The sequence below is a fragment of the Lepidochelys olivacea genome (assembly GCF_965140295.1).
Source record: "Lepidochelys olivacea isolate rLepOli2 genome assembly, chromosome: 7".
Lineage (NCBI taxonomy): Eukaryota > Metazoa > Chordata > Testudines > Cheloniidae > Lepidochelys > Lepidochelys olivacea.
The window spans coordinates 47,252-74,936 of NC_140417.1; the positions used below are offsets into that span (position 1 = coordinate 47,252).

The following is a 27,685-nucleotide window of genomic DNA, read 5'->3' on the forward strand; positions in this document are numbered from 1 at the left end:
CATGCTTTGGCTACCATTCCAGAGGACATGCTTCCATGCTGATAACTTTTGTTAAAAAAATAATGCGTTAATTAAATTTGTGACTGCACTTCTTTGGGGAAAATTATATGTCTCCTGCCTTTGTTTTACCCACGTTCTACCATAAATTTCATGTTATAGCAATCTCGGATGATGACCCAGCATGTTGTTTGTTTTAAGAACACTTTCACTACAGATTTGGCAAAACGCAAAGAAGGTGCCAATGCGAGATTTTTAAAGCTAGCTACAGCACTCAACACAAGATTTAAGAATCTGAAGTGCCTTCAAAAATCTGAGAGGGAAGGGGTTTCGTGCATGCTTTCAGAAGTCTTAAAAGAGCAACACTGTGATGGAGAAACTACAGAACCTGATCCACCAAAAGAGAAAATCAACCTTCTGCTGGTGGCATCTGACTCAGATGATGAAAATGAACGTGCGTCGGTCTGCACTGCTTTGGATTGTTATAGAGCAGCACCCATCATCAGCATTGATGAATGTCCTCTGGAATGGTGATTAAAGCATGAAGGGACATATGAATCTTTATCACATCTGGCATGTAAATATCTTGCAACACTGGCTACAAGAGTGCCATGCAAATGCCTGTTCTCACTTTCAGGTGACATTGTGAACAAGAAGCGGGCAACATTATCTCCTGCAAATGTAAACAAACTTGTTTGTCTGAGCGATTGGCTGAACAAGAAGTAGGACTGAGTGGCCTTTGTTTTATTTTTGAATGCAGTTATTTTTTGTACATAATTCTACATTTGTAAGTTCAACTTTCATGATAAAGAGATTGCACTATAGTACTTGTATTAAGTGAATTGGAAAATACTATTTCTTTTGTTTTTACAGTGCAAATAATAAAAAATAAACAAAAAGTGAGCACTGTACACTTTGTATTCTGTGTTGTAATTGAAATCAATATATTGGAAAATGTGGAAAACATCCAAAAATATTTATATAAATAATATTCTATTAACAGTGCAATTAATCACACAATTAATTTTTTTAATCACTTGACAGCCCTACTGTAAACCTTATACATCCCTGTGTCCTCTGCTAATTGACACTGAGATCCGTGGGTCACAGAGACTGCAGATATAGTACTCAGTTCGCCAGTACAAAGGAGATTCCTTCACTGAACTTTTTAAAAGGAGCAGCTGTATATCTTCTTTGCTGGAAATGAACTGAGGAATGAATTAATATTATGAATGTGTTCAGGCCTAGTAGCTTGTCTTCTGGACTTGTTAAATGAGAAATCTCCCTTCTCCAAATTCACATCCATGAAGTCAGCAATTTAGACCTACTCAGTGATAAACGGGAACCTGCTTACATTCCCTCTTTTCAGGCTGAAAAAGCGTTTATGGTAGCTCGAGGAATTGTACGAGAAGCTCGTGAGAGCGTAGAAGCCCAGCAAATCAAACTGAAGGAAGTTCGTGATCGTTTGGATCGAGTATCCCGGGAAGACACCCAGTACTTGGAACTAGCTACCCTGGAACACAGATTGCTGCAGGTAAGGGATATGCCAAGAGTTGGTGCTTGGGGACAGTGTGTCCCTTGTTTTTACCTCTACTGATCATTATTGCAAATACCCAATCCTATTTCCAAAATTGAAACCTAAATTAATCTCTAGTGCCATTGACTTGGAATGAATTTGGTACACTACACATTAGAGAGATGGCTCATATAAGTTAGGGTTGGAATATGCTAGTAAAGCTGTGGAAGAAAACCCAAGATTAAGTGAACAAAGAGAATAAATTGTCTGCCTAAGAAGGCAGGGGTAGTTGGGACAGTGTTCCCTGTAAAGCTGGAATTCAGTAAGAAAGTCTAGAATTGAATACAGTTGTAAAGGCAGAATGTAGTTCATGAGCAGCTAATCTGTTTGACAGGACTGGCTCTAGGTGAAATATCTGCATGGCCCATGTATCTTCCTCCTCACTTACGATGTTGTCCATTCCCACCTGGGTGTCTGATTGCAGAACTCCTTAACCTTATTAAAGACTGTGCAGACTCAAAAACAAGTTTCAGAGTAGCAGTCGTGTTAGTCTATATCCACAAAAAGAAAAGGAGGACTTGTGGCACCTTAGCGACTAACAAATTTATTTGAGCATAAGCTTTCGTGAGCTACACTCTCAGGTGCTACAAGTACTCCTTTTCTTTTTTCAAAAACAAGTGGCACTTCTACTTGGACTAGAATGCCACTAGGTGGAGCTGACATGCAGCTTTCCAAGCAATGATGTGAGGAGGACTTCCACTACTCCTGGCACCAGAGTTCGATAGGACAAGAGAAAGAATTAAGGATCGCACTCTAGCTGATGGGTCAGGTCAGTGTGTTATGAGACCCCTGGAAGAACAGGGCCTCATGTGACTGCATACGTGACATAGGGATAAAGCTGTCACCACTGTCTAGGTCAAGGCTAAGATATAGTTTGTTGTTATCTCCGTTGTACAAATGGTGAAGTAGAGGCTCTGAGGGAGTGACTCACAGAGGGTTTCACAGGAACTTGATATCAAAACCAGCTTCATGATTTCCAAGTTTGTGTCTCATCCATTAAGACTAAAGTGCCTGCTGAGTAAGTATTTTAACTTCTAAATCCCTATTTCCTGCATGTATGCCATGTGGCATCATACTGGATGCTGCTGTGGTATTGACCCTATCCTTCTCACTGTACACATTTTCGTCCTCAGTGAATGCATGCACACACACACAGTCTTAATGGTCTGACAGTTAATCATCTTTTATGTTGAGATTAATTGTTTACTACTTACCTCCTTAATCAACAAATTAGTGCTAGTAAATTGAATACTAAATTTGAATTTAGCAAGAGGGCTGGGGTGGGATAGACAGTTAAGGCAAGATCTGTGAAGTAGCTAAATTCTATGCTGCACTCAGCCTAGACTGAATACAGCAGAGAAGAGACGCTGTTAAGGAGCTGATTATGGCTTCCTGATTCTTGCCGTGTCCCTGGTGCAAGTTAGAGCAGTTTACATGCCACTCTAGTTTGTGCTAGCTGGCAGTGGTCCCTAAGTGACACTCTCCAGCTGAGCGTAGCTGGAGCATAGTGTACATTAGCCACATCCTCTGCATGCCCGCAATAGGACCCGCTCCCCCCCATAACAGGCTACAGGGAATGGTGATTATGAGCTAGCTGTGTCGTCTTTTTCTCTTCTGGGGACTCCCCCATGGTGTTGGTATCCTCAGCAGGGAAATTAGAGGAAGATTCCATCCCTTTTGCACACAGCAGGGCAGATAATCTGGCTCATTGTTTGTAACGTACTGTATAACTGCAAAGTAATAAAACTGGTCTGAAACTTTCACCTTTTGAGTTAGAATACTCTGTTTTGTTTTCTCCTGAAGGTGATGTATGTTTGTTTTTGTTTTTGATTTGTTCTGTCTGATGTTTTTGGTTTTTTATTTAAAGGGGAAAATTCCTTTTGGATTACAATAAAAATTCTAGTGACTTTTTTTTTTTTTTTTTTTTGGGAGTGAGTTGAGAAGGCAAGGTCCGATATAGCAGCCAGGTAGAGCCCAGTTGTGCAGACAACTTCCTGTGCCCCTCTTTGGTCAGGGCTTCCTATTTAAACCCAATCAGAGGTTCTGGTGTTCCTCCAATCAGGACCCAGATGTAGCTTCAGGTTTCATCATCTCTTTGGTCAATCAGTTAGTAGTGACCTGCTGGGTGGGAGCGGGGAGCTGACAGTCAACTGGGAACCCAGCAGACCCAGGTTCAAGACCCAGGGGGTCACGACAGTATCCTCTCCCCTAGGGATATCCTGGTGGGGTGCTGAACCGCGTTTCTCTGTGGTTTTTGTGGAACACCTTGAATAGAGGCATGAATGTTTTCTGCCAGTTCCTATGTATGCACCTTTGGGCCATACCCTTCCCAGTTGAATAGGTACCAGAATTTGTCCCACTTAAACTTGGAATCAAGGACCTCCTCAATGATATACTTTCATGGCCTTGCGTGCATACCAGTGGAGGAGATGGTTGCTCCCACTGAGGGAAGGGGTTTTCTGCATATGTTTTAGCATTGAAACATGGAAAAGCAGATGGATTCTGAGGGTTGAGGCAGGTGGAGCTCAAAAGTGACTGGGTTGATCTGTCATCAGATTCGATAGGGACCCAGGAACTAGTTTGCAGGAAAGTCTGTCTGTACAAAGATGTTTTGTTGAGAGCTGTACCTGATCCCCTACTGAATAAGGGAGTCTTGGTTGACTGTGCTGGTCTGCATGCCTTTTATAATCCAGTTGTGCTTTTTCAAGATGGCCTTTCAGTCTCTCCTGAGTCTGATTGATCTGTTGAATCTAATCTGATGCTGCTGGATAGGAGGAGGATACAGGTAACTTTGTGTGGAACTTGTAGTTTGCAAAGAAAGGGCTCTGACCTGTGGAAGCTTTTTCTGCTTATGGTAATAGTGAGGACCAGTCATCGTAATGATAGTTGGTGTAGCATCATAGATACTATTCCAAGATTTGGTTTACTTTCTCTGTTTGACCATTGATCTGAGGATGTTATGCAGAGCACAGGCGTGGACCCCCAGAATTTGCAGTCCCTCCCACCAGAACCAAAAGATGAATTGCATCCCTCAATCAGATTTGGGAGACCATGGATATGGACAAACATGGGTTATCCATAGAATCATAGCATATCGGGTTGGAAGGGACCTCAGGAGGTCATCTAGTCCAACCCCCTGCTCAAAGCAGGACCAATCCCCAATTAAATCATCCCAGCCAGGGCTTTGTTAAGCCTGACCTTAATAACTTCTAAGGAAGGAGATTCTACCACCTCCCTAGGTAACGCATTCCAGTGTTTCACCACTCTCGTAGTGAAAAAGTTTTTCCTAATATCCAACCTAAACCTCCCCCACTGCAACTTGAGACCATTACTCCTTGTCCTGTCGTCTTCTACCACTGAGAATAGTCTAGAACCATCCTCTCTGGAACCACCTCTCAGGTAGTTGAAAGCAGCTATCAAATCCCCCCTCATTCTTCTCTTCTGCAGACTAAACAATCCCAGTTCCCTCAGCCTCTCCTCATAAGTCATGTGTTCCAGACCCCTAATCATTTTTGTTGCCCTTCGCTGGACTCTCTCCAATTTATCCACAGCCTTCTTGTAGTGTGGGGCCCAAAACGGGACACAGTACTCCAGATGAGGCCTCACCAATGTTGAATAGAGGGGAACGATCACGTCCCTCGATCTGCTCGCTATGCCCCTACTTATACATCCCAAAATGCCATTGGCCTTCTTGGCAACAAGGGCACACTGCTGACTCATATCCAGCTTCTCGTCCACTGTCACCCCTAGGTCCTTTTCCGCAGAACTGCTGCCTAGCCATTCGGTCCCTAGTCTGTAACTGTGCATTGGGTTCTTCCGTCCTAAGTGCAGGACCCTGCACTTATCCTTATTGAACCTCATCAGATTTCTTTTGGCCCAATCCTCTAATTTGTCTAGGTCCCTCTGTATCCTATCCCTACCCTCCAGCGTATCTACCACTCCTCCTAGTTTAGTATCGTCCTCAAATTTGCTGAGAGTGAAATCCACACCATCCTCCAGATCATTTATGAAGATATTGAACAAAACCAGCCCCAGGACCGACCCCTAGGGCACTCCACTTGACACCGGCTGCCAACTAGACATGGAGCCATTGATCGCTACCCGTTGAGCCCGACAATCTAGCCAACTTTCTACCCACCTTATAGTGCATTCATCCAACCCACACTTCTTTAACTTGCTGACAAGAATACTGTAGGAGACCGTGTCAAAAGCTTTGCTAAAGTCAAGAAACAATACATCCACTGCTTTCCCTTCATCCACAGAACCAGTAATCTCATCATAGAAGGCGATTAGATTAGTCAGGCATGACCTTCCCTTGGTGAATCCATGCTGACTGTTCCTGATCACTTTCCTCTCATGTAAGTGCTTCAGGATTGATTCTTTGAGGACCTGCTCCATGATTTTTCCGGGGGCTGAGGTGAGGCTGACTGGCCTGTAGTTCCCAGGATCCTCCTCGTTCCCTTTTTTGAAGATTGGCACTACATTAGCCTTTTTCCAGTCATCTGGGACTTCCCCTGTTCGCCACGAGTTTTCAAAGATAATGGCCAATGACTCTGCAATCACAGCTGCCAATTCCTTTAGCACTCTCGGATGCAACTCGTCCGGCCCCATGGACTTGTGCACGTCCAGCTTTTCTAAATAGTCCCTAACCACCTCTTTCTCCAGAGAGGGCTGGCCATCTACTCCCCATGTTGTGATGCTCAGCACAGCAGTCTGGGAGCTGACCTTGTTAGTGAAGACAGAGGCAAAAAAAGCATTGAGTATATTAGCTTTGGACATGTTGGGTTTCAGAGAGGAAACAGCAACATGTGAAGCTGGAGGCCCTTATGTGAAAACACTCTAGTGGGTGTAGAGTTTCCAACAGTATGCATGAAAGGGACTGTAAGATTATGGAATGACACAGGAGAAAAAACACTTGTAGTCAGCCAAGTCTCTGCCTCAAGGGTTAATGCTTGTAACAACCTTCTCTTCGCCTCCCTTCCCCAGCAAAAAACTTAAAATAATGTAATATAATCGGAATGTTAACAATACAGTTCCCCAGGTAAGAGGTTCAGCAAAGTCTTTCTAGCCCTGGGGGTGGAACTCTCCGTTTTTGAAGGTTTTCTCTTGCCTCTGCCTCCCAGGCAAGCCATATTTATAGTCCTCCCTTCTCAGCACCTATGTAAAGAGAAGGGAAAGTTGGGTGGAAGTTAACTTCAGATTTACTGATAATATCTTTGCACCCCATTACACAGATGTATAAATCTGAATAATACTAAAGCCACAGAGTTGCTTTATCTGTGTAAAGAGTAGTATTTATTTATTTTTGTAGGCTATGCTTGTCCATGTAATGCTTGTCTATGCTTGTGCTGTTGGAGGTCAAATTGCCATATGTAAAAGTATCTGTATCACTTGGGCTGGAAATATGTCAGGGCAATTTAAAGACAAAGTTTTCTCTCTCTCTTTTCCTATCTGCTGGCATGTAGATGGACTCTGCTCAATCTGCTTTTCTCTTTTGTCCTCCTCTCTGCCCTGGTTGCTGGGAAGGGGTCTTTCTACCCTCTTTTACACTGTCTTGGCTGCTGGGACGTGGGATTATTGGGGTAGGGGATGGAGAAGGAGACAAAGGGAGTATCAAGGAGATATGAATCGCAAAGCATAGTGCATAAAAGAAGAAATATAAGAAAACAGAAGTATAGCTGTGCAGATTCTTAAAGGCCAACACAAAGAATGTGAATTGATGTGGTAAAACATAGGGCATCAATGAAGTATCTTGACAGGGGAAGATATTGTTGGAGGCTTTCCACTCTTTCTTCCATTTCCCTCCATCCTCTGACAAGGAAAGTGGGTATCTCTATAGCTTTCTCCTTGTTCATATGTAACCTAGCTCTACTTCTCCATCTCTTTATGTGGTGGGGGAATTACAACCCTAAGAGCATCCCAGTGCCAAAGGGGAAGGAACTCACTGGTATCAGGTAAGGAGTGACCAATTCAATGTACCCCAACTCACTGTACTTATAATATGTATCTAAAAGTTGTCATGTAAAATATATCACTGGAAAATTAATAACTCATTCATTAATATTCTTGTATGGTGCATGCACAGGGATGTACAAACAATTATAAATATGTGCTAGAATTATATTCTTAAAATGTGTTTGGTGAGCAATGCATAAGCACAGGCTCCCTTAGACAAAGGAAATATGTATTTGCTTCTCTGTCCAGCCCAGTCATCAGGCAGAGACAATGAAGGTCTAATTACAAATTTGGTAAACAAAGATATCAAGCTAACAAGTGGGGAAGGAGACAGCATGGCATCTAAACCGCAGCGAGAGAAAGTAGCTTGGACTGAGTTTTACTTTTAAAAGAATACATTGCAAAGGTTTACTGGTCTGTAAAGACATGGGGGCTGAACCCTAAGTGAAAGGCAATTGAATCAATTGCTTGTATACAATATTACTGTATTATAAAAGTGTATCAAGTAAGGTCTTTTCTGGAACCTAATGACACACTGGTGATTGATGTTGTGAATTGTCTGCATTAACACTACATAAGGTGCTATGGATACCCATTAATATTATGCTTTACAGTCTGTGACCAAGCCAAGAAGGAAATGGTTCCCTCCCATATAGGAGGGAAGCACCTATCTCCCTGTCTCCAATGAGATTAAGCAAGGTGTGACCAAAAACAATGGAAGACCTGTTTACATAGTTATCAGCAAGGGGATGGGAAGCCCACAGGAAGGGAAGAACAACATGAGGTCATCCTGCTTCTTGAAACAAGGTCAATTAACTTTGGAAGATATAAGCAAGGACAGAAGCCGTCTTTGGCATCCGTCACTAGGCACACATAAGGGAGCAGAACTCTTGCAAGCTGAGAAAGATGGGCCCTTCAGCTGGGGGGGCGCGGGGTTTGAAGTCTCTGGAAACTGCATATAGGTGAGACACCTGCATAGGCAAAGATCTTTCCTAGAAAGACAAGGAAAACCAGTCCTTTGTGCTTCTGTGGAAGGTTCTGCCTGAGAGAGAGTCATCGATGGCAGGGGGGAAAAAAGATTGGTAAGAAATCTACTTTGAACAAAAACTGTAGTTTAAGTCTTAGTCACTAGAAAGCATATTCTGTTTTTACTTGTAACTTTTTTTTATCTTCATTCCTTATACTTGAACTCACTTAATCCTATGTATATTTTGTTAATAAATTTGTTTTATTTTTATTCTATTATAAACCAGCTCAATGCTGTGTTTGAAGGGAAGGGTGTATTTACCACAGTTAAGTTAATAAGTTATAATATGCTTGTCATAGAATCATAGGACTGGAAGGGACCTCGAGAGGTCATCTAGTCCAGTCCCCTGTGTTTTGTTTCTTTAAAGGACCAACACACCTTATTATTTCCTCTGAAGTGCCCAAGAGAGGGCTGGACACTTCAAGGCACATAGTTTTGTGGAACGTCAGGACTGGAAGTGTGTTGGGGTCACCTTGCTGGTTGTAACCAAGGCTGGTTGAAGCCAAAGTGGGGTTGTGGGTTACAGTTGGTGAACCAGGACTGGCTGCATAGCACACAGATACTCATGGTGTAAGCTGCATACTTATTGCTTATTGTGAGCATCCCAGGCAGAGAGCTATAATAGCAAAGGATTGTGAGGCACTCAGGGTTATAGGGTGAGAAGTGATACAAACCCTCACTGGTCTGGATTGCATCTTGAACCCTGTGACAGGGATGTATTAACAGTTCTGTACACATGCTCTCACTCTTGCACTCCAAGAGAAGGATCATGGACAAAGTGAAGAAATGAGCTTGGCAGCTCCAGTGCTCCCAAGTCTTCGTGCTGAGTTTAGACCATCCATACTTTGCATGATGATCAGGGAGAAGTACAGGGAAAGAAAATGAGGAGACCAAGAACAGACCCAAGAGAGGAATCTAGTGATGCCTAGAGAAGGGAGGGAAGAGGATGAGGATGCACTGAAACCACCATTGGAGAAAAAGCAGTCAGCTGCATTGGAGAAGAGAACCAAGAGAGGACAGAGTCACAGAAGCTCACAGAAGACAGAGGCTTCAGTGAGAAAGGGGAGATTCACTATGTGGAAAGGAGTCAAGGAGAATAATTAGAGAAGAGAGATCTTTGGTTGTATTGAGCAGGTGGTGTGATGCTCCTCAGGGATACCCAGGTTTCTGAGGTACCCCATCACCACCTGCCCTTAGCATGAGGCAGTTGTGTCTGTGCCTGCTGTGAATCAGCTCCCTCAGTGCACCAGCTTCTGGCAACACAAGCACTACTTTCCAGACCTTTGCAAGCCTCACTTTCTCTGTATAGATAGCAATAGGCACACACCTGTGAGTCCTTGGAGAATTCCCTGCAGCACCCAACCTCTTACCCATGGAATACTTACAATATTACCAGGCCCAATGTTCTTAAAGGAACAAAACACACCAGCTTGTAAGATTCAGCTCTGGACCGCCACCTTGTGGTAACACCACAGAACTTAGATATGTTTATAATGAATAAAGAATAAGTTTATTGTCCAAGATTCTAGTAATAGTGAGTAAGAATATTGGGAACAAATGGCTATATATGAGACGAAATCTTAACACTTTCTAGAGACTAAATTTAAAAGGTTAACTTCCTGTTTGCAGTTTTGTTGTAGCTGTATGGGTATGCAATATATGAGAGAGAAAGTAGGGAAGCTAATATCTCTTACTGGACCAACTTCTGTTGATGGAAGTTACAAGTTTTTGAGCTATGCAGAGCTCTTCTTCAGGTCTGCAGAAAGAAGCAGAGTATATGGAGGTTAACCTCCTGTCTAAAGGAGTTTTATCTCACCCAAAGTTCTCTTCAGTGTTTTCAGCCTAGACTAGCGGAGACCCCTTATTCATGAAGCAAAACTGCTATTTTTATACTTTCTCAGTGAAGGGTGCTTGGGAGTCTTCTCTGCCCCCAAATATAGTTAAGAAAACTTTTGAAGTGTGCCCACCAAATAGGGTTCTCCCCCCCACCCCCCGTTGCTTTTCTCTTCCTTTTAGATTTTTTTTTTCTCCGAAGGCCTCACAATCCTTCATCAGCATTCAGCTCAGACTGGTGGTAAGAAGCCCATTGTGATTGAGGCAATACTCAGTTTACTTGTGAACAGATAGATGAATAAACATCTGACAGAAAACCACTTTTCACCTTTGGTGGTGACCTGTACCTACAGACTTTTAAAGAACATATTTTCAGTATGTATACATAACTCCTTACATAGTATTTATATATACATTTCACAATGATTTTGATGACCAGAGTGACACAGACCTCACATGATACTCTCTGGTGAACTAAAATGTATACACCAGACCCATGTGAGGCCTGTAACCCCTCTGCACCTCCTTCTCAGTTGGCATTAAGAAGTTCTTGGGTCACAGGCAGTCATTACAATTACTTTACTGGGGACTGTTTCAGTGGAATGGAGGGAATCTAGGAGACAGTTGTAAAAGCTGAAGCATCAGAAATGCATAGTATGGTCGAGTTTCAAGATGAAATCTGGTTAAATTAGTAACTTTTTATTTGGAGTTTATTTCTTTTGAGACTTTAGGATAGGTATTAGAGCTTTATTTAGACTTGGAAGGATTTTAATAATCCTGTGTGTTTATATAAAAATATATACAAAAGCAATGATTTAAAAGTTATTTAGGTTGCAAAGTCACTGAAATATTAGGAAATGCTATATTTAAGGTTGTCTTTGCCAGCCTATATTTGCCCCCTTGTGCATATGCACAATGATACAGTCTTTAGTTATATGATCACATACTATTTTTTCACAGGACTCTTGCTTTATTCAGTGCACATCATGGATGGTGCTTGGAGAATCTTCGTTCAGTGTGTAGTACCATACCTCACATGCAATCTTAAAAGAATCTTAAGGTTGAAAAGCCAGGCACTCAAAAGTTAGGAAATATTATAGTCAAGGTTACTTCTTCCCCCATGTGCATGTGCATTATGATTAAGATTTTAATTATGTGATCCTGCATCTTGGCAGGGGGTTAGACCAGATGCATTTGCAGTCCCTTCTAACCCTATGATTTGGTGATCACATACAATTTTTTCACAGGTCCACTTCTTCATTTCATGCTCAGAGTGGACAGTGCTCAGTGAATGATTCAGGGTAGTGTATTGAATGAGTCTGTAGCTGTTGTCTGTAGGTCCCCTGCCTCATTTGCTGCCAAAGTTGGAAGGTGTGTAGTGAATAAGGAAGGGGACTGTAAGAAGAAAGAATGATATTGTATCTAAGGCAGTTAATTGCACGTCAGTATGCCTGGATCTGCTGCAGACTTCCTGTGACATGCTAGGCAAGTCACTTAGACCTGAATGTTTGCAGTTGTTGTTGTTGTTGTTATCTCTGTTTTACAGATAGTGAAACGCATGCTCCAGAAGAGCAAGTGAGTCATCCAAGGTTTCATAGCAAGTTGGTGCTGGAACCAGTCCCCTGACTTCCAGATTTAAATCTAATCCACTAGTTTATAGTATTATCTGGAAAATGCCTCATAGAAAGATTAAAGGCCAAAATTGCATAAGTATCCACTAATTTTAGATGTATCAATGATTGGGTGCCTAGCTTCAAACTGTCAGCCTTGTTTTTAGAATTGTTGAGCATTCACAAATGCAGCTGAACTTACTGGGTGCCATGGATGCCCATCACTTCTGAAAAATTGGTCCAAATTGCGTCAAATATGGCAGTGTGTCCTAGCGGATAGAATACTGGACTGGGATTTAGGAGACCTGGATTCCACTCCCAGCTCTGCCATTGGCCTGCTGGACAAGTCAGTTCACCTCTCCAACTCAGTTTCCCTGTCTGTAAAATGGTATAATGATACTTCCTTTCTTTTATAAAGCTCTTTGAGACCCATGGATGAAAAGCACTATATAAGAGCTAGGTACTATTATTATTTTCAAGTTGTGCATCCATTTACTGAGTGTCCATGCAAATTTGGCCTTAATCCTTTTTTGCCTAAATTCCCTTTTTGTTGCATGGTGCTAATAATACCTCCCTATCTCACAAAGATGTGAAAAAAACCTCTATATTTCTCATGTTCAGATATATGGTGATAACAGAGAAAGGTCTGTGAGTAAATTAATAATTTTGTATTCAGCAGAGAAAGTATTGAATTTAAAAAGAAATATTAAACACTTTCCTTCATTTGCTGACCTGTGTCCTTCCTGGGCACAGAATGAGGTAGAGCTCTGGTAGAGAATCTTATACTAGGGGGCCTGTGTCAGGGTGTACCAGGTCTTTGTGGCCCCTACTGGAGGCACTATTGCTCTGCTACACCCCCAGGAAGCAGTGAGGTTGAAGGAAAAAAGCAGCAAAGTTGAGTCCTCCAGGCCTGCTTAGAGAGAATTCACTGGAGCAGCTGTCTTGAAAGCTCGAGAGAACTGGTCCTTCAAGGGCTAGAAGGGCTAGCAACAGCCAGTCGCTCAGCAGGTTCAGATAAAAGGAGTTGCAGGGCCTTAGCAGTTCTGTTCCAGGCTGACACCAGAAGGGCAAGGAATGGTGCTCTTCTCTGGCCAAAGGAACTTGAGGGAAAGCCAGAGTTTTGCTTTCTGACTGCATTTTGAAGATCTGCGTTTGCAAAGAGAGAGAGAGGATGTAAGAACCTTAATCCTGAGATAAGGGTGAAGCTAAAAGGACCAGGTAGGAAGAGGCCCAGGGAAGAAGCAGCAACAAATTGAATCAAGTAGTATGTGTCAGCTGGTCCCTGGTTTGGAACCTGGAGTAGTAGACAGGCCTAGGTTCCCCTACTGGCCCCGGTGTAAACCTTAAGAAGGGGACAAGCCTTATTTGAGAGTCTGAACAAAGGGCTGATTTTAAAGGGCTCAGAGCTGGGGCTGAAGACCTCAGTGAGGGCAAATAGACTGTTTAATTATTGAACTCTTTAATACTCCAGAAGGAGTTCATTTGGCTTTTGTGACTTGCCAGAGGGCCTGGCCACTGAAGAACTGCTCAGTTTAGCTGGCAGCCTACAAGGGGTTCCAAGGATGAGAAATGGACTGTGGTATACCACTGAGACAATATGAGGTGCTCAAGAGGTGTGTGCCTCTTTATGGGGCCAAATTAAGGTTCTGGTGTTTAACTTCTGATTGCTTGACTCTGAAACTTTATCCTTTCCCTTTTAACATAAGGAATTTTTTTGTATTTCATTTACAGATCACATTATTGTAGTACCCAGAAGCCGCAGTTAGGATTAGGGCTTTTCAGTGCTAGATGTTGTACAAATACAAAGGCTGACATGGAGCTCACAGCCTAGGAAGACTAGTGATATATGTAGGCTGGGGAAGAAGGAGATAATCAAATATTCCAAATGTGTATATGCATTTAAAATGTTATAACTTTTTTATTGCATGAACTTTTTTATAGCATAAATGTAGACCTTTAGCCTAGTCATTAAATGTTGGATGACTTGTAGGCCACATAGCAGAAATGGGTTTTGAAAAGAAATATGAAGGAGAGGGTAGTAATCTTATGGGTGTGTTTAGGGAGGGCTTTCCATTCACTTCAATTTGAGTGACATATGCTGAAGGTCTCATGCTGCCTGTACTAAAACATCCTTGGAATTTCAAAACATTATAGATGACAATTTCCTAACTCCACAAGTGTTGCTGCCAACACAGGAACACTATATTAGACCTTATCCTAATAGATAAAGAGGAACTTATCACAGAATTAGAAGTTAATGGTAATTTAGGTACAAGTGATCCTGATCACATTTATAATGTGCAAGCAGAATAAATTCCAGACCAGTAATATACAATTTCACAAAGCTGAAAACAGTTATGAGCTAAATCAACTGGGAGGAAGAATTTAATCAGAAAAATCTGAATGATTATTGGACATCATCGAAGAACACCTTACTAGATGCCCAAAAAGCCTCAATCCCACAACTGAGGAAGAAAGCTGTGCTGGTTAAAAAACCAACCTGGTTTAGAGGGGACGTGAAGGGAGCTGTGTGTCTGTCTATCTGTCTCGAGAGAGATGTATGTATGAAAATTGATAAGAGAAGCCAAGGGACACAAGGAGAAATCTATGGCCAGCAGAGTTAAGGATAATAAAGAGGAGTTTGTTAAATTATATTGGGAACAAAAGGAATCCTGACAATGATAGTGTTCTATTAATAGATGAAAATGGTAGAGTTATCAATCATAATGCAGAAAAGGCAGAAGTGTTCAGTAAATATTCCTTTTCTGTATTTGGGTAAAAGCAGATGATGCAATCTTGTCATCTGGTGATAACACTCCTTCCATTCCACTAGTATTTATGGAGGATGTAAAACAGAAGCTACTAAAGTTAGATAATTTTAAATCAGCAGTTCCAGATAATTTGCATCCAAAAGTTTTAGAAGAGCTTGCTGAGGAGCTCGCTGGTCCATTAATGCTGATTTTCAATAAATCTTGGTGCACTGGGGAAGTTTCAGATGACTGGAAGAAAGCTAATGTTGTGACAATTTTTAAAAAGGGTAAATAGGATGACCTGGGTAATTATAGGCCTGTCAGCATGATGTCAATCCTCGGCAAGATAATGAAGCATCTGATATAGGACTCAATTAATAAAGAACCTAAAGGAGGATAATTTAATAAATGAAAATCAACATGGATTTATGGAAAATAGATCCTGTCAAGCTATCTTCATATTTGTTTTACATTATGAAATTACAAGTTTGATAAAGGTAATAGTGTTGACATAATATACTTTGACTTCTCGGGGCATTTGACTTTTTGAATAAAGACTGGAATGATATAAAATTAACATGGCACACATTAAGTGGATTAAAAACTGGTGAACGGATAGATCTGAAAATGTAACTGTAAACAGGGAATCATCACTGAGCGAGTCTATTTCTAGTGGGGTCCTGCATGGACTGGTTCTTGGCCCTACGCTATTTAACATCTTTATCAATAAATTGGAAGAAAACATAAAATCATTGCTGATAAAGTTTGCAGATGACATAAAAATTGGGGGAGTGGCAAATAATGAAGAGGACAGCTCACTGATTGAGAATGATCTGGATCACTTGGCAAAATGGGCACAAGCAAACATTATGCATTTTAGTATGACTAAATGTAAATATATACCTCTAGAAACAAAGAATGTAGGCCATACTTACAGGATGGAGGGCTCTATCCTGGTAAGCTGTGACTCTGAAAAAGATTTGGGGTTCATGGTGGGCTAATAAGCTGAACATGAGCTCCCAGTGCAAAGCTGTGGCCAAAAGAGCTAATGTGATCCTGGGAAGCATAACAGGGGAATCTAAAGTAGGAATAGAGAGGTTATTTTACATCTGTATGTGGCTTTGGTGTGACCACTGCTGGAATACTGTGTGCAGTTCTGATGCCCACAATTCAAGAAGGATGTTGGTAAATTGGACAGGGTTCAGAGAAGAGTCATGAGAGAGATTAAAGGATTAGAAAACATGTCTTATAGTGATAGACTCAAGGAGCTTAATCTATTTATTTTAACAAAGAGAAGGTTAAGGGTGACCTGATTGTCTATAAGAACCTACGTAGGGAACAAATACTTAATAATGGGCTCTTCAATATAGCAGAGAAAGCTATAACACGATCCAGTGGCTAGAAATTGAAGCTAGACAAATTCAGACTAGAAATAAGGCATACATTTTTAATGGTGAGAGTAATTAACTAAGGGAACAATTTACCAAGGATCATGATGGATTCTCCATCATGGACAATTTTTAAAACAAGATTGGATGTTTTTCTAAAAGATCTGCTGTAAGAATTATTTTGTTGAAGTTCTCTGGCCTGTGCTATACAGAGTATCAGACTAGATTATCATAATGGTCCCTTCTGGGATTAAAATTTATGAATCTATGTGTAAGAAACAGAGTAGAAGAAAGAAAAGGAGTATTTGTGGCACCTTAGAGACTAACCAATTTATTTGAGCATAAGCTTTCGTGAGCTACAGCACACTTCATCGGATGCATACTGTGGAAAATACAGAAGATGTTCTTATACATACAAACCATGAAAAAATGGGTGTTTACCACTACAAAAGGTTTTCTCTCCCCCTACCCCACTCTCCTGCTGGTAATAGCTTATCTAAAGTGATCACTCTCCTTACAATATGTATGATAATCAAGTTGGGCCATTTCCAGCACAAATCCAGGGTTTAACAAGAACGTCTGAGGAACAGGGGCAGGGGTAGGAAAAAACAAGGGGAAATAGGTTACCTTGCATAATGACTTAGCCACTCCCAGTCTCTATTCAAGCCTAAGTTAATTGTATCCAATTTGCAAATGAATTCCAATTCAACAGTCTCTCGCTGGAGTCTGGTTTTAAAGTTTTTCTGTTGTAATATCGCAACTTTCATGTCTGTAATCGCGTGACCAGAGAGATTGAAGTGTTCTCCGACTGGTTTATGAATGTTATAATTCTTAACATCTGATTTGTGTCCATTTATTCTTTTACGTAGAGACTGTCCAGTTTGACCAATGTACATGGCAGAGGGGCATTGCTGGCACATGATGGCATATATCACATTGGTAGATGTGCAGGTGAACGAGCCTCTGATAGTGTGGCTGATGTTATTAGGCCCTGTGATGGTGTCCCCTGAATAGATATGTGGGCACAGTTGGTAACGGGCTTTGTTGCAAGGATAGGTTCCTGGGTTAGTGGTTCTGTTGTGTGGTATGTGGTTGCTAGTGAGTATTTGCTTCAGGTTGGGGGGCTGTCTGTAGGCAAGGACTGGCCTGTCTCCCAAGATTTGTGAGAGTGTTGGGTCATCCTTCAGGATAGGTAGTAGATCCTTAATAATGCGTTGGAGGGGTTTTAGTTGGGGGCTGTAGGTGACGGCTAGTGGCGTTCTGTTATTTTCTTTGTTAGGCCTGTCCTGTAGTAGGTTACTTCTGGGAACTCTTCTGGCTCTATCAATCTGTTTCTTCACTTCCGCAGGTGTGTATTGTAGTTGTAAGAATGCTTGATAGAGATCTTGTAGGTGTTTGTCTCTGTCTGAGGGGTTGGAGCAAATGCGGTTGTATCGCAGAGCTTGGCTGTAGACAATGGATCGTGTGGTCTGGTGTGGTCAGGGTGAAAGGTGGAGGCATGTAGATAGGAATAGCGGTCAGTAGGTTTCCGGTATAGGGTAGTGTTTATGTGACCATCGTTTATTAGCACTGTAGTGTCCAGGAAGTGGATCTCTTGTGTGGATTGGACCAGGCTGAGGTTGATGGTGGGATGGAAATTGTTGAAATCATGGTGGAATTCCTCAAGGGCTTCTTTTCCATGGGTCCAGATGAAGATGTCATCAATATAGCGCAAGTAGAGTAGGGGCGTTAGGGGACGAGAGCTGAGGAAGCGTTGTTCTAAGTCAGCCATAAAAATGTAGAAGAGTAGAAGAAAGTTTGCAGATTCTTGTTTGAGAAGCATGGGTGGTTGAATCTAGGATTGTAAGTGGGCTACAGGGTAAAGCAGTAAGAAAACAGCAGTGGTTAAGTACTGAGGGACAGAGCTGTGAAGGGCTTGCTGGTGAGGAGAAAACATTGGAACTTGATATAATGGAAGAGGGGAAGCCAGTGGAGTGATTCAAAGGGAGATTAAGTGATTGTAGTCAGTGAAGATCAAGAAAGATCAATTAGCTGTGTTTTGTTTGGGTCAGGCAACGTAGATGGGTGAGTTTGAGTCAGACAGTGTATCATGGAAGGCCAGAGAGGAGGCAATTTTGGTAATCCAGATTTGGGAGATGCGGGCCTAGACAAGTTTTAGCAATGTAGAAAAAAGAAAAGAGAATGGACTCTCAAAAAATGTTCTGGTCAAGATACAGACCAAGCCTGGGTGTTTTGGGTGAGAGATGAAGAACTGGAAGAGGACTCTCAGGTTATGGTACTACACCGGACCCTCGCTAGAACGCGCCTCTATATAGCACGAATTCACATATAACGCAGTCATGGCCATGGATCCCAAATTGAATTACTTTAATTGCAATTCATTTTAACATGGTCCCCGCTATAATGTGGTCCCTGCGTTAACGAGGTACCGCGCATGGATCCCAAATCCCCCGCACAGGGTCCGCTATATTTGACAGGAAAAGATGATGGTGTCAGTGTTGACAGAATGAAGGTAAGTAGAGAGAACTTTGGAGGAAAATGCAGTGTGGGTTTGGCTGCATTATTTTCAGATTGCTTGAGACATCCAGGAGGTGTCATCAGAGGAACAGACTGAGATGCATGGATGAATGGAGACAGACATCAAGAGTGGAAAGGTAGATTTGTGAGTCATTGGTGTAAAGATGGTAATTTAAAGTAATGGGAGCACATAAGATGACTCACAGGTAGATTGTAAAGGGAGAAGAGGAAGATACCAAGGACAGACCTATATGTGACAAATCTCTGCACAGCAAAGCTTAAAGTGTAATTCTTGATCATCATTTTTAGTCTTTAATTTTCACTGGAAATTACATCTCAGATTGTGATAACTAGATTTGACTAAGGAAATCTGACACTAAAATAAGACATTTCTGAGATAGAAATGATTCCGGGACACAGCTGAGGTATATTAAATTCCACTATAGTTCCGTGCATAGAGAAAAAGGTATGTATACCCCAAACCAAGTATTTAATTCGTAGATGTAGACTTCAATGTGATTTTATAATTACACATCACATCTTATTCAATATGTCATGTTTTTTTGCAGGAGGAGAAGAGGTACCGAACTGCCTATGTAAGTGCAGAGGAATCTGAGCGGGAAAAGTTCTCTCTCTTCTCTGCAGCTGTGAGGGAAAGCCATGAAAAAGAGAGAACAAGAGCAGAAAAAACAAAGAACTGGTCCATTATTGGTTCTGTACTGGGAGCTATTATCGGTGTCCTTGGTTCCACCTATATTAACCGAGTAAGGCTGCAAGAATTAAAAGCCTTAGTTCTTGAAGCACAGAAGGGACCGATAAGCTTACAGAAGGCTATCAAAGAACAGGCGTCAAACCACTACATACAACAGAAGGATCTCAGTGACCTCATTGTGACCCTGAGGAACATGTTGGAAGCTGGGGCTGGGACATCACAGGAAATGAAAGAGGATGTTTCCTTAGCTAAAGAAGGCACGACTGCATCATTAAAAACAGACCCTCTTTTAGTTTCTTTGAAAGAACATCTAAACTACTCTAAACAAGTCAGTTCCTGCATGGGGAGTTTACAACAGCAGCTTAGCACCCTGGAAAAAAGTTTAGGACAAATGACTGCTGAGGTACAAAATGTTAAACATGCAGTTCATTCTAGACCTGTGGAAAGAATGGTGCTTGGCTCTTCAGCTGAGGTAAAGGGTCAGGCCGTAGCCATGCAGGATGTGATTCTAGAATTGTGTGATGCAGAGCGGCGACTGGAAACACAAATCAAAAGAAGTTCAATCTTTAGCACTGCACTAACCTGCACTGTGTTTGCTGTTACTCTTCCCATGCTATACCTTTTATTGAAAGGAAATTAGTCTCCAATGGAGAGAAACATAATTTCCTATGTTAATAAAATTACATTTGTTCTCTAAACACTGGGAGTTAGTGCTAGTTAAAAATCTGTATTAACAGTTTCTAATCTTGCTTTCTCCATAATTCATAGAAATGGAAAACACATTTGAACATTTAGTCCTTCCCCCCGGGCAGGTTTACTTTTTGCATTATTTTTTTTTCTGTCTAGCACTTTGTACAGTCGAGTTTAAATGTCTCAAGCAATGGGAGTTCCACAACTTCATTTTGGTAGATTCTTCTGCCATCATCTTTTCTAGTTTATTCTGCAATCCTGTAGAGTTTACTCTGAGACTGTTCCTCATGTTCAGATTGATTTTTTTTTTTTAAACTTTTCATTATTTGTGTTTATACCCTTTGGTTTCCATATATAATTCTCCCTCATTCAAGCTTATTACTTACCTTATTGATTTTTCAATTTGTCCATACCCAAAACTCTGCTGGGCAATTTATCAAACAAATAAAAATGTCTACCATGAAGATTTTTATGTAAATTTTAAATACGGTACAATGAGTGGAAGTGACAAACAATAGGGATGGGATGTCCAAGGAAGGATGAAGGTTACAGGAAAATGATCCTGCAATTATCCATTCAAGGTGTGTGTACAGCTTGAGGGTGCAATTAAAATATTTTTGGTAACTTACTGACTCACTTCTATTACTAATTATATAGTGTCTCAAAAGCATGCTTGATGCTTTAGCTGCCTAATTATAAACTGTTCCCAGTCCCAAAGAGTTTTCAGCCTAAATAGATGACAGATAACCAAATAATGAGAGGACAGGTACAGGTATACAAACGTGATTGAGATTGGCATATGACTGTTGCATCCCCTTTTGGTGATTCAAGTCTATCCCATGCTTTCCCTGCAGCTCTTATCCATCACTGGCTGCCCTATAAAGTTTTGCTGGCATTGCTTTGTAAGTCAGGGGTGTGGGGAAAAAAACACTCTTGGTAACATTGCTATGCTGGCAAATCCCCTAGTGTAGACACAGCTATGGAGACAGAATAGTGCTTCTCTCGGCATCATCGGTGCTGGACTCCATGGCTGCTCCAGGGGAAAAAAATTAGCGGGTGCTTAGCACCCACCAGCTACAGAGCTGCAGCCCCAGCCAGGGATCAGTAGTTCCTGAGCAGCCCAGTCCCCACCGATCAGCTAATAGATGGCTGTGTTAATCACCTATGAGCTGTTCAACTTTTGTAGCCCCTGGGCTTGCTGTAGCAAAGGCTGACCCAGTCCTGCTTCAGCCCTGGGTGGGGGGGTGCAGCCCCTCCTCCAGCAGCCTCAGGAAGCTGCTCCAGCCAGGGTTAGTGTTGGGCGAGGGGAGGAGCGCAGGGTTCCCTCTGCTCTGCAGAAGCCCAGCCTGATCAGCAGCGGTGAGACCCTGCTCACCTTGGTCACCCTGCCTCCTACCTATATCTCCTGGGCAAGGGCTCCAACTGCAGGCAGCACTAGATGAGTCCTGTTTCAGGCAACGGGAGCCTAGCTGGAGGGGGGCGGGCATGCTGCAGTGTCAGGAGAGGGGGAGGGGAGTCCACCATGGGCACAGTTTGGTGGTGGAGGGACATGCAGAGTCACTGCCACTCCCTTCCTGCATTTCTGCCAGTGCCAAGCTGCTCTGCGTAGGTGGGGAAGTGTCTGTCCTCAGGGTGCCATTTAGGGGAGGAAGCGGGGGATGACTGTCCTGGCCCCCCACAATAGTAAAAATCTGGGAGCAAATTTGTCTCCCTTGCACCCATGCATCCTTTATCCAAAATACTCATTTGGCACTGAAGTTAAATAGGTGTTGACAAAATCAGACAAAACAGAGTTTTGCAAAATGTGATTTAAAATCCCTTCCCCTTTCCTTTGCTCAATTTTTTGTCTCTTGAGTCTTGTGAATGATGTTATCATTTCACTAGTTCTCCTGTTTATTATAGGCTTTGTCTGGACTGGCATTTGTCCTCTTGTTGTAATTGATTGCCAATTCCTTGTTAAGTGACTGTAAATGCTAATCTAGACTTGCAAAGGTTTCAGAGTAACAGCCGTGTTAGTCTGTATTCGCAAAAAGAAAAGGAGTACTTGTGGCACCTTAGAGACTAACCAATTTATTAGAGCATAAGCTTTCGTGAGCTACAGCTCACTTCCTCAGATGCATCTGAGGAAGTGAGCTGTAGCTCATCTGAGGAAGTGAGCTGTAGCTCATGAAAGCTTATGCTCTAATAAATTGGTTAGTCTCTAAGGTGCCACAAGTACTCCTTTTCTTTAGACTTGCAAAGTATCAGGACATGTTGGCTCAGCCTCAGGCAAACCACAAAACTTTGTGCCCCAGAACAAACATTTGTGGAGAACTTCAGTTATCAACACAAAAAGAAAAGGAGTACTTGTGGCACCTTAGAGACTAACCAATCAACACAGTTAGCATTTACAATCTATTAGCTCAAATTATAACAGGACCATCAACTCTAGTCTAGACAAAGACAAAGCATAAATCCCCCAGGCTAGGCAGGACCTGGATTTTTAATATAAAAGGAGGCAATATAAATGTCTCGTCCCTCTCCAAAACAACACATCAGAAGAAAATCAAACAAAGGCACAATCTCAGTTATTGCCCCTTTACAGATCACCTTTAAAAATGAAAGAAAAGGAGTACTTGTGGCACTTTAGAGACTAACAAATTTATTTGAGGATAAGCTTTCGTGAGCTACAGCTCACTTCATTGGATGCATTCAGTGGAAAATCGAATGCATCCGATGAAGTGAGCTGTAGCTCACGAAAGCTTATGCTCAAATAAATTTGTTAGTCTCTAAGGTGCCACAAGTACTCCTTTTCTTTTTGCAAATACAGACTAACACGGCTGCTACTCTGAAACCTGCCATTTAATATCCCAGTTGCTCTAAAACGGACATGCATAGTGAGATTACCTTGAACAATGGTATTCCACAACTGAAACTGAAGTAGAGGGGAACTCCCATTGAGATGAGTGGGTCATTTCACACCACCCAGAGCTATTGTATTAGACTATTCATCTCTTTGGAGCATCCTAATTCATCTGAGCACACCCGACTGAGGTGAATGGGCCATTCCACACATCAACAGTTCTCCTGTACTGCAGAGCCCCTTCCTTTGCACTAGCTCCCTGAAGTGGATACAAAGTCTGGGTTCCCTATTCATCTTGCTGCCTCCAACTAGTAGAGGTGCTCCTCACAGCCCATTGGTTACCATCTTCCTTTCTTCCCATGGCTCTTCCAGCCCTACAGGAAGCATGGTGGGGCCAGGAGGAGGGCAGAGCTGGTATCTAAAGTGACAGATCATTCCCCTCTCATAGGGGCCCTCCAATCATGCACCCTCACTAACACTTCTTCCTCAAGAAACAAGGGAAATTAACTGCCCAAAAACATGGTTAATGCAGGTCTTATTTACACTACAGTACTACAGTATAGTTGTGCCGGCTAGATTCACCCCTGCTTATTACCCTCTTCAATTCAAGAAGTGTGTTTCAAATTCCTGCTGGCACTGCCAGTCTGACGTGCCTTCTCTGGCTAGTCAGATTGGGTTTATATCTGCTGGTGAACCATAGTGCCACTCATCAGACTGCTTCCCAGGCTGGTGATCCACCTGTGTTTCATTAATTTTATATCGGTGTAACGCCACTGATTTCATTGGGGTTGCTCCTGCGTTACACTGCTACAAGTGAGGAGAGAATCAAGCATAGGACCAACTCTGTGGGTGCTGCAACGCTCAAGCACCCATGGAAAAAAATAGTGGGAGTGGTCAACACCCACCAGTCACAGCTGTTCAGCTGGGCTGCTATTCAGCAGCTGGCATAGGGCCTCGGGGAAGAGCATGGAGTGGGGGCAGGAAGAGGCGGAGTGAGAGTGGAGCAGGAAAAATAAAAGTCAGCACCTATGCTTGGCATAACTAATGTCACTCAGGGAGGTGGTGTTACTATGCTGAGCGAAAAATCTCCTCTTGGCATAAGTGATGTCTATGTTGGGGGCTGTGCCAGTATATAGCTATAATTGCAAAGCATTTGTTGAGTAGTTAGGGCCTAGATTTAGCCCTTAGCTGTAGTCAGTTCATGTCTATTAACTAACTCTCTAGCCAATTACCACCTTTTTCTTTCCTCCTCATAGTTGCTGTTCTCTGAACACTTTCCAGTTTTTCTCAATTTTTTTAAATATTGGCATGACCAGAACTGAAAAGAGTATTCTAGAAAGAATACACAGCACAGCTCTGCATAGAAGAGAGACTATGTCTGCCTTGCTCCATGATGTGATGCCTTTGTGTATGCATCACAAAATGACAAACTCCTGTTTAATTTGCTGTCCACCTGGCTCTTTCAGCCTTCCTATATTCTAGGTTTCTCCTGCCCAGATAGTTTTTGTTTGATTACTTTTTGTAAGATGTATTAGTTTGCATTTCTCTGATTTTATTACCTTCCCCTATTTCTGTTCTCTTTGGGTCCCTTTGTATTATTTCTCTATCTTCACTGGTATTTGCTACCCTGCCAAATTTAGTATAAGTGACTTTAATTAATATGTCCTTACCAAACACTATACATTAGATTGTACGTTAAACACTACTGTACATTAAACACTATACATACACTGTACATTAAAGATGACCATTTTCTATACCATTCCCTAATGTATCCACTAGACATTCCCCACTTGTCCAGAATCTTTCATCTTCTGCCAGTTGCTTAGAGGAAGGTGAAGAAAAATGTATCTGTTTTTTTAAAAAGTTTATGATAAGGTCCTGTGTGAAAGATTAAGAAAAATAAGCACAAGGTAAGACGTAAATAGATGAAAACTGGTTATGCGATATTCAGATTTACACCATAAGATTGTAAAATATTCAGACCTTAAGCCCTTTGGGGCAGGGGCTATCACTTATGTTTTTGTACAAAATGCGGCAAAGTGGGGCCCCAACCCTCATTTGGGGCATTCAGACACTACTGTAATATAAATAATAAACAGTAATAATAGGGAACATTTCGATGGTTGGCTGCATATCAGTGAAGAGTGAGAGCTTTTAAGAATTTGTATTGTGACCTTTGCATTTTAATATATTAATTATTTCGAGGGCAAAGTGAGTAACATATTGTTAGCGTTTGTTGGTGAAATTTCGTGGGTTGGTAAGTGCCACTGATGATTGAAAAAATTCCAGTGGATTCAAGAGCAGCACAAATGCAAATTAAATTTAATTTCCATAAATGTAAAGTAATATTAATTTCATATGTCTTGCAAGAGCGTCTAAATGTCAGCATTGATGGAGAAGCTCAATAAAGATGTCTGCTGAATGTTTAGGTTTAAAAAAATAGTATACGTGGATGCATTTACAAAAAAAGAAATAGAAAATCATACAATTTACCAATATCAGTCGGCCTCATTGAGAATGCTGATCACAATTTTCACCCTTGGAAGTTTAAAGTTAGATACCTGGGCTTGTTCTACCTTGAAAATTTTGTTCTGGCATAGTTATGTCTGTCAGGTATGAAAAAAATACACACCTAGTGACATAATTATTAGGGCTGTCAATTAATCGCAGTTAATTCAAAAAAATTAATCGTGATTAATTGCATTGTTAAACCATAGTATACCAATTGAAATTTATTAAATATTTTTGGGTGTTTTCTATATTTTCAAATATATTGATTTCAATTACAACACAGACTACAAAGTATACAGTGCTAACTTTATATTTATTTTTATTGCAAATATTTGCACCATAGAAAGACACAGAAATAGTATTTTTTTCAATTCACCTAATACAAGAACTGTAGTGCAATCTCTTTATCATGAAAAATGAACTTACAAATGTAGAATTATGTACAAAATAATCTGCATTCAAAAATAAAACAATGTAAAACTTTAGCGCCTACAAGGCCACTCAATCCTACTTCATCCAATTGCTCAGACAAACAAGTTTGGTTACAATTTGCAGGCAATAATGCTGCCTGCTTCTTATTTAAAATGTCACCTGAAAATGAGAACAGGTGTTTGTATGGCATTTTTGTAGCCGGCGTTGCAAGGTATTTATGTGCCAGATATGCTAAACATTTGTATGGCCCTTCATTCTTCGGCCACCATTCCAGATGACGTGCTTCCATGCTGATGATGCTTGTTAAAAATATAATGCGTTAATTAAATTTGTGACTGAACTCCTTGGGGGAGAATGGTATGTCTCCTCTTCTGTTTTACTCGCATTCTGCCATATATTTCCTGTTATAGCAATCTTGAATGATGACCCAGCACACATGGTTCATTTTAAGAACACTTTCACTGCAGATTTGTCAAAATGCAAAGAAGGTACCAATGTGAGATTTCTAAAAATAGATACATCATTCAACCCATGGTTTAAGAATCTGAAGTGCCATCCAAAATCTGAGAAGGACTAGGTGTGGAGCATGCTTTCAGAAGTCTTAAAAGAGCAACACTCCGATGTGGAAACTACAGAACCCGAACCACCAAAAAAGAAAATCAACCTTTTGCTGGTGGCATCTGACTCAGATGATGAAAATGAACATGTCAGTCTGCACTGATTTGGGTAGTTATTGAGCAGAACCTGTCATCAGCTTGGATGCATGTCCTCTAGAATGGTGGTTGAAGCATGAAGGGACATATGAATCTTTAGTACATCTGGCATGTAAATATCTTGCGACACTGGCTACAACAGTGCCATGTGAACACCTGTTCTCACTTTCAGGTGACATTGTAAACAAGAAGCAGGCAGCATTATCTCCTGCAAATTATAACCAAACTTATTTGTCTGAGAGATCGGCTGAAGTAGAACTGAGTGGACTTGCAAACTCTAAAATTTTACATTGTTTTATTTTTGAATGCAGATTATTTTGTACATAATTCTACATTTGTAAGTTCATTTTTCATGATAAAGAGATTGCACTACAGTACTTGTATTACGTGAATTGAAAAATACTATTTCTTTGGTTTCTTACAGTGCAAATACTAGTAATCAAAAATAAATATAAACTGAGCACCGTACACTTTGTATTTTGTGTTGTAATTGAAATCAGTATATTTGAAAATGTAGAAAACATCCAAAAATATTTAAATAAATGGTATTCTATTATTGTTTAACAGTGTGATTAATTGCGATTCATTTTTTTTTAATTGCTTGACAGCCCTAATAATTATTCAAACAAAATCCGCAGTGTAGACTCAGCTATGCTGACAGAAGAGTGCATCTGTCAGTATAGCTAACATAGTTCGGCGGGAGGTAGTGTTTCTACAACAGCAGAGTTCCATTTTTTCTCCCAACATATGCTGTGTCTTCACTAGGAGGTTCAGAGGGCATGCTGGCATAACCTGAAATAAGTGGGCTCAATTTCTAAGAGGTTGTATTGCAAGTGATCAGTACCTTTGAAAATCAGACTGCTTATGAGGGTATCTGAATATGGATATGGATTTAAATGCCTGACTTTAGGTGCCCAAGTTATATTATGATAACATTTGTAGTAATACATGCCAAGATGGGAGTAACTCAATCTCATGTGTCACGCCATAATCTGATCATTGGGTCAGGAAGGGATTATTTCTCGTAAATACAATATTGCACAATTAGCAAGGTGCACTGTAATAATAAATGAATGTTAACTACAATAATGTATAGCTTTCCCTCTTCATGGATTACTTATGTTTCCCT

General features: G+C 41.2%; 1 protein-coding gene across 3 annotated transcripts in view; it reads left to right on the top strand.

Annotated features, from left to right (window-relative positions):
• The window catches only part of CCDC51 (coiled-coil domain containing 51), a 33,974-nt gene extending 13,291 nt beyond the window's left edge, over positions 1-20,683 (top strand). For all 3 annotated transcript variants that reach the window (XM_084633458.1, XM_084633456.1, XM_084633457.1), the window contains exons 3-4: positions 1,367-1,531; positions 19,223-20,683. In XM_084633458.1, coding sequence (XP_084489584.1) covers positions 1,367-1,531; positions 19,223-20,005 — 948 coding nt within the window. In that variant the 3' untranslated portion in view covers positions 20,006-20,683. The remainder of the gene's footprint in view (positions 1-1,366; positions 1,532-19,222) is intronic.
• The last annotated feature ends 7,002 nt before the right edge of the window (positions 20,684-27,685 follow it).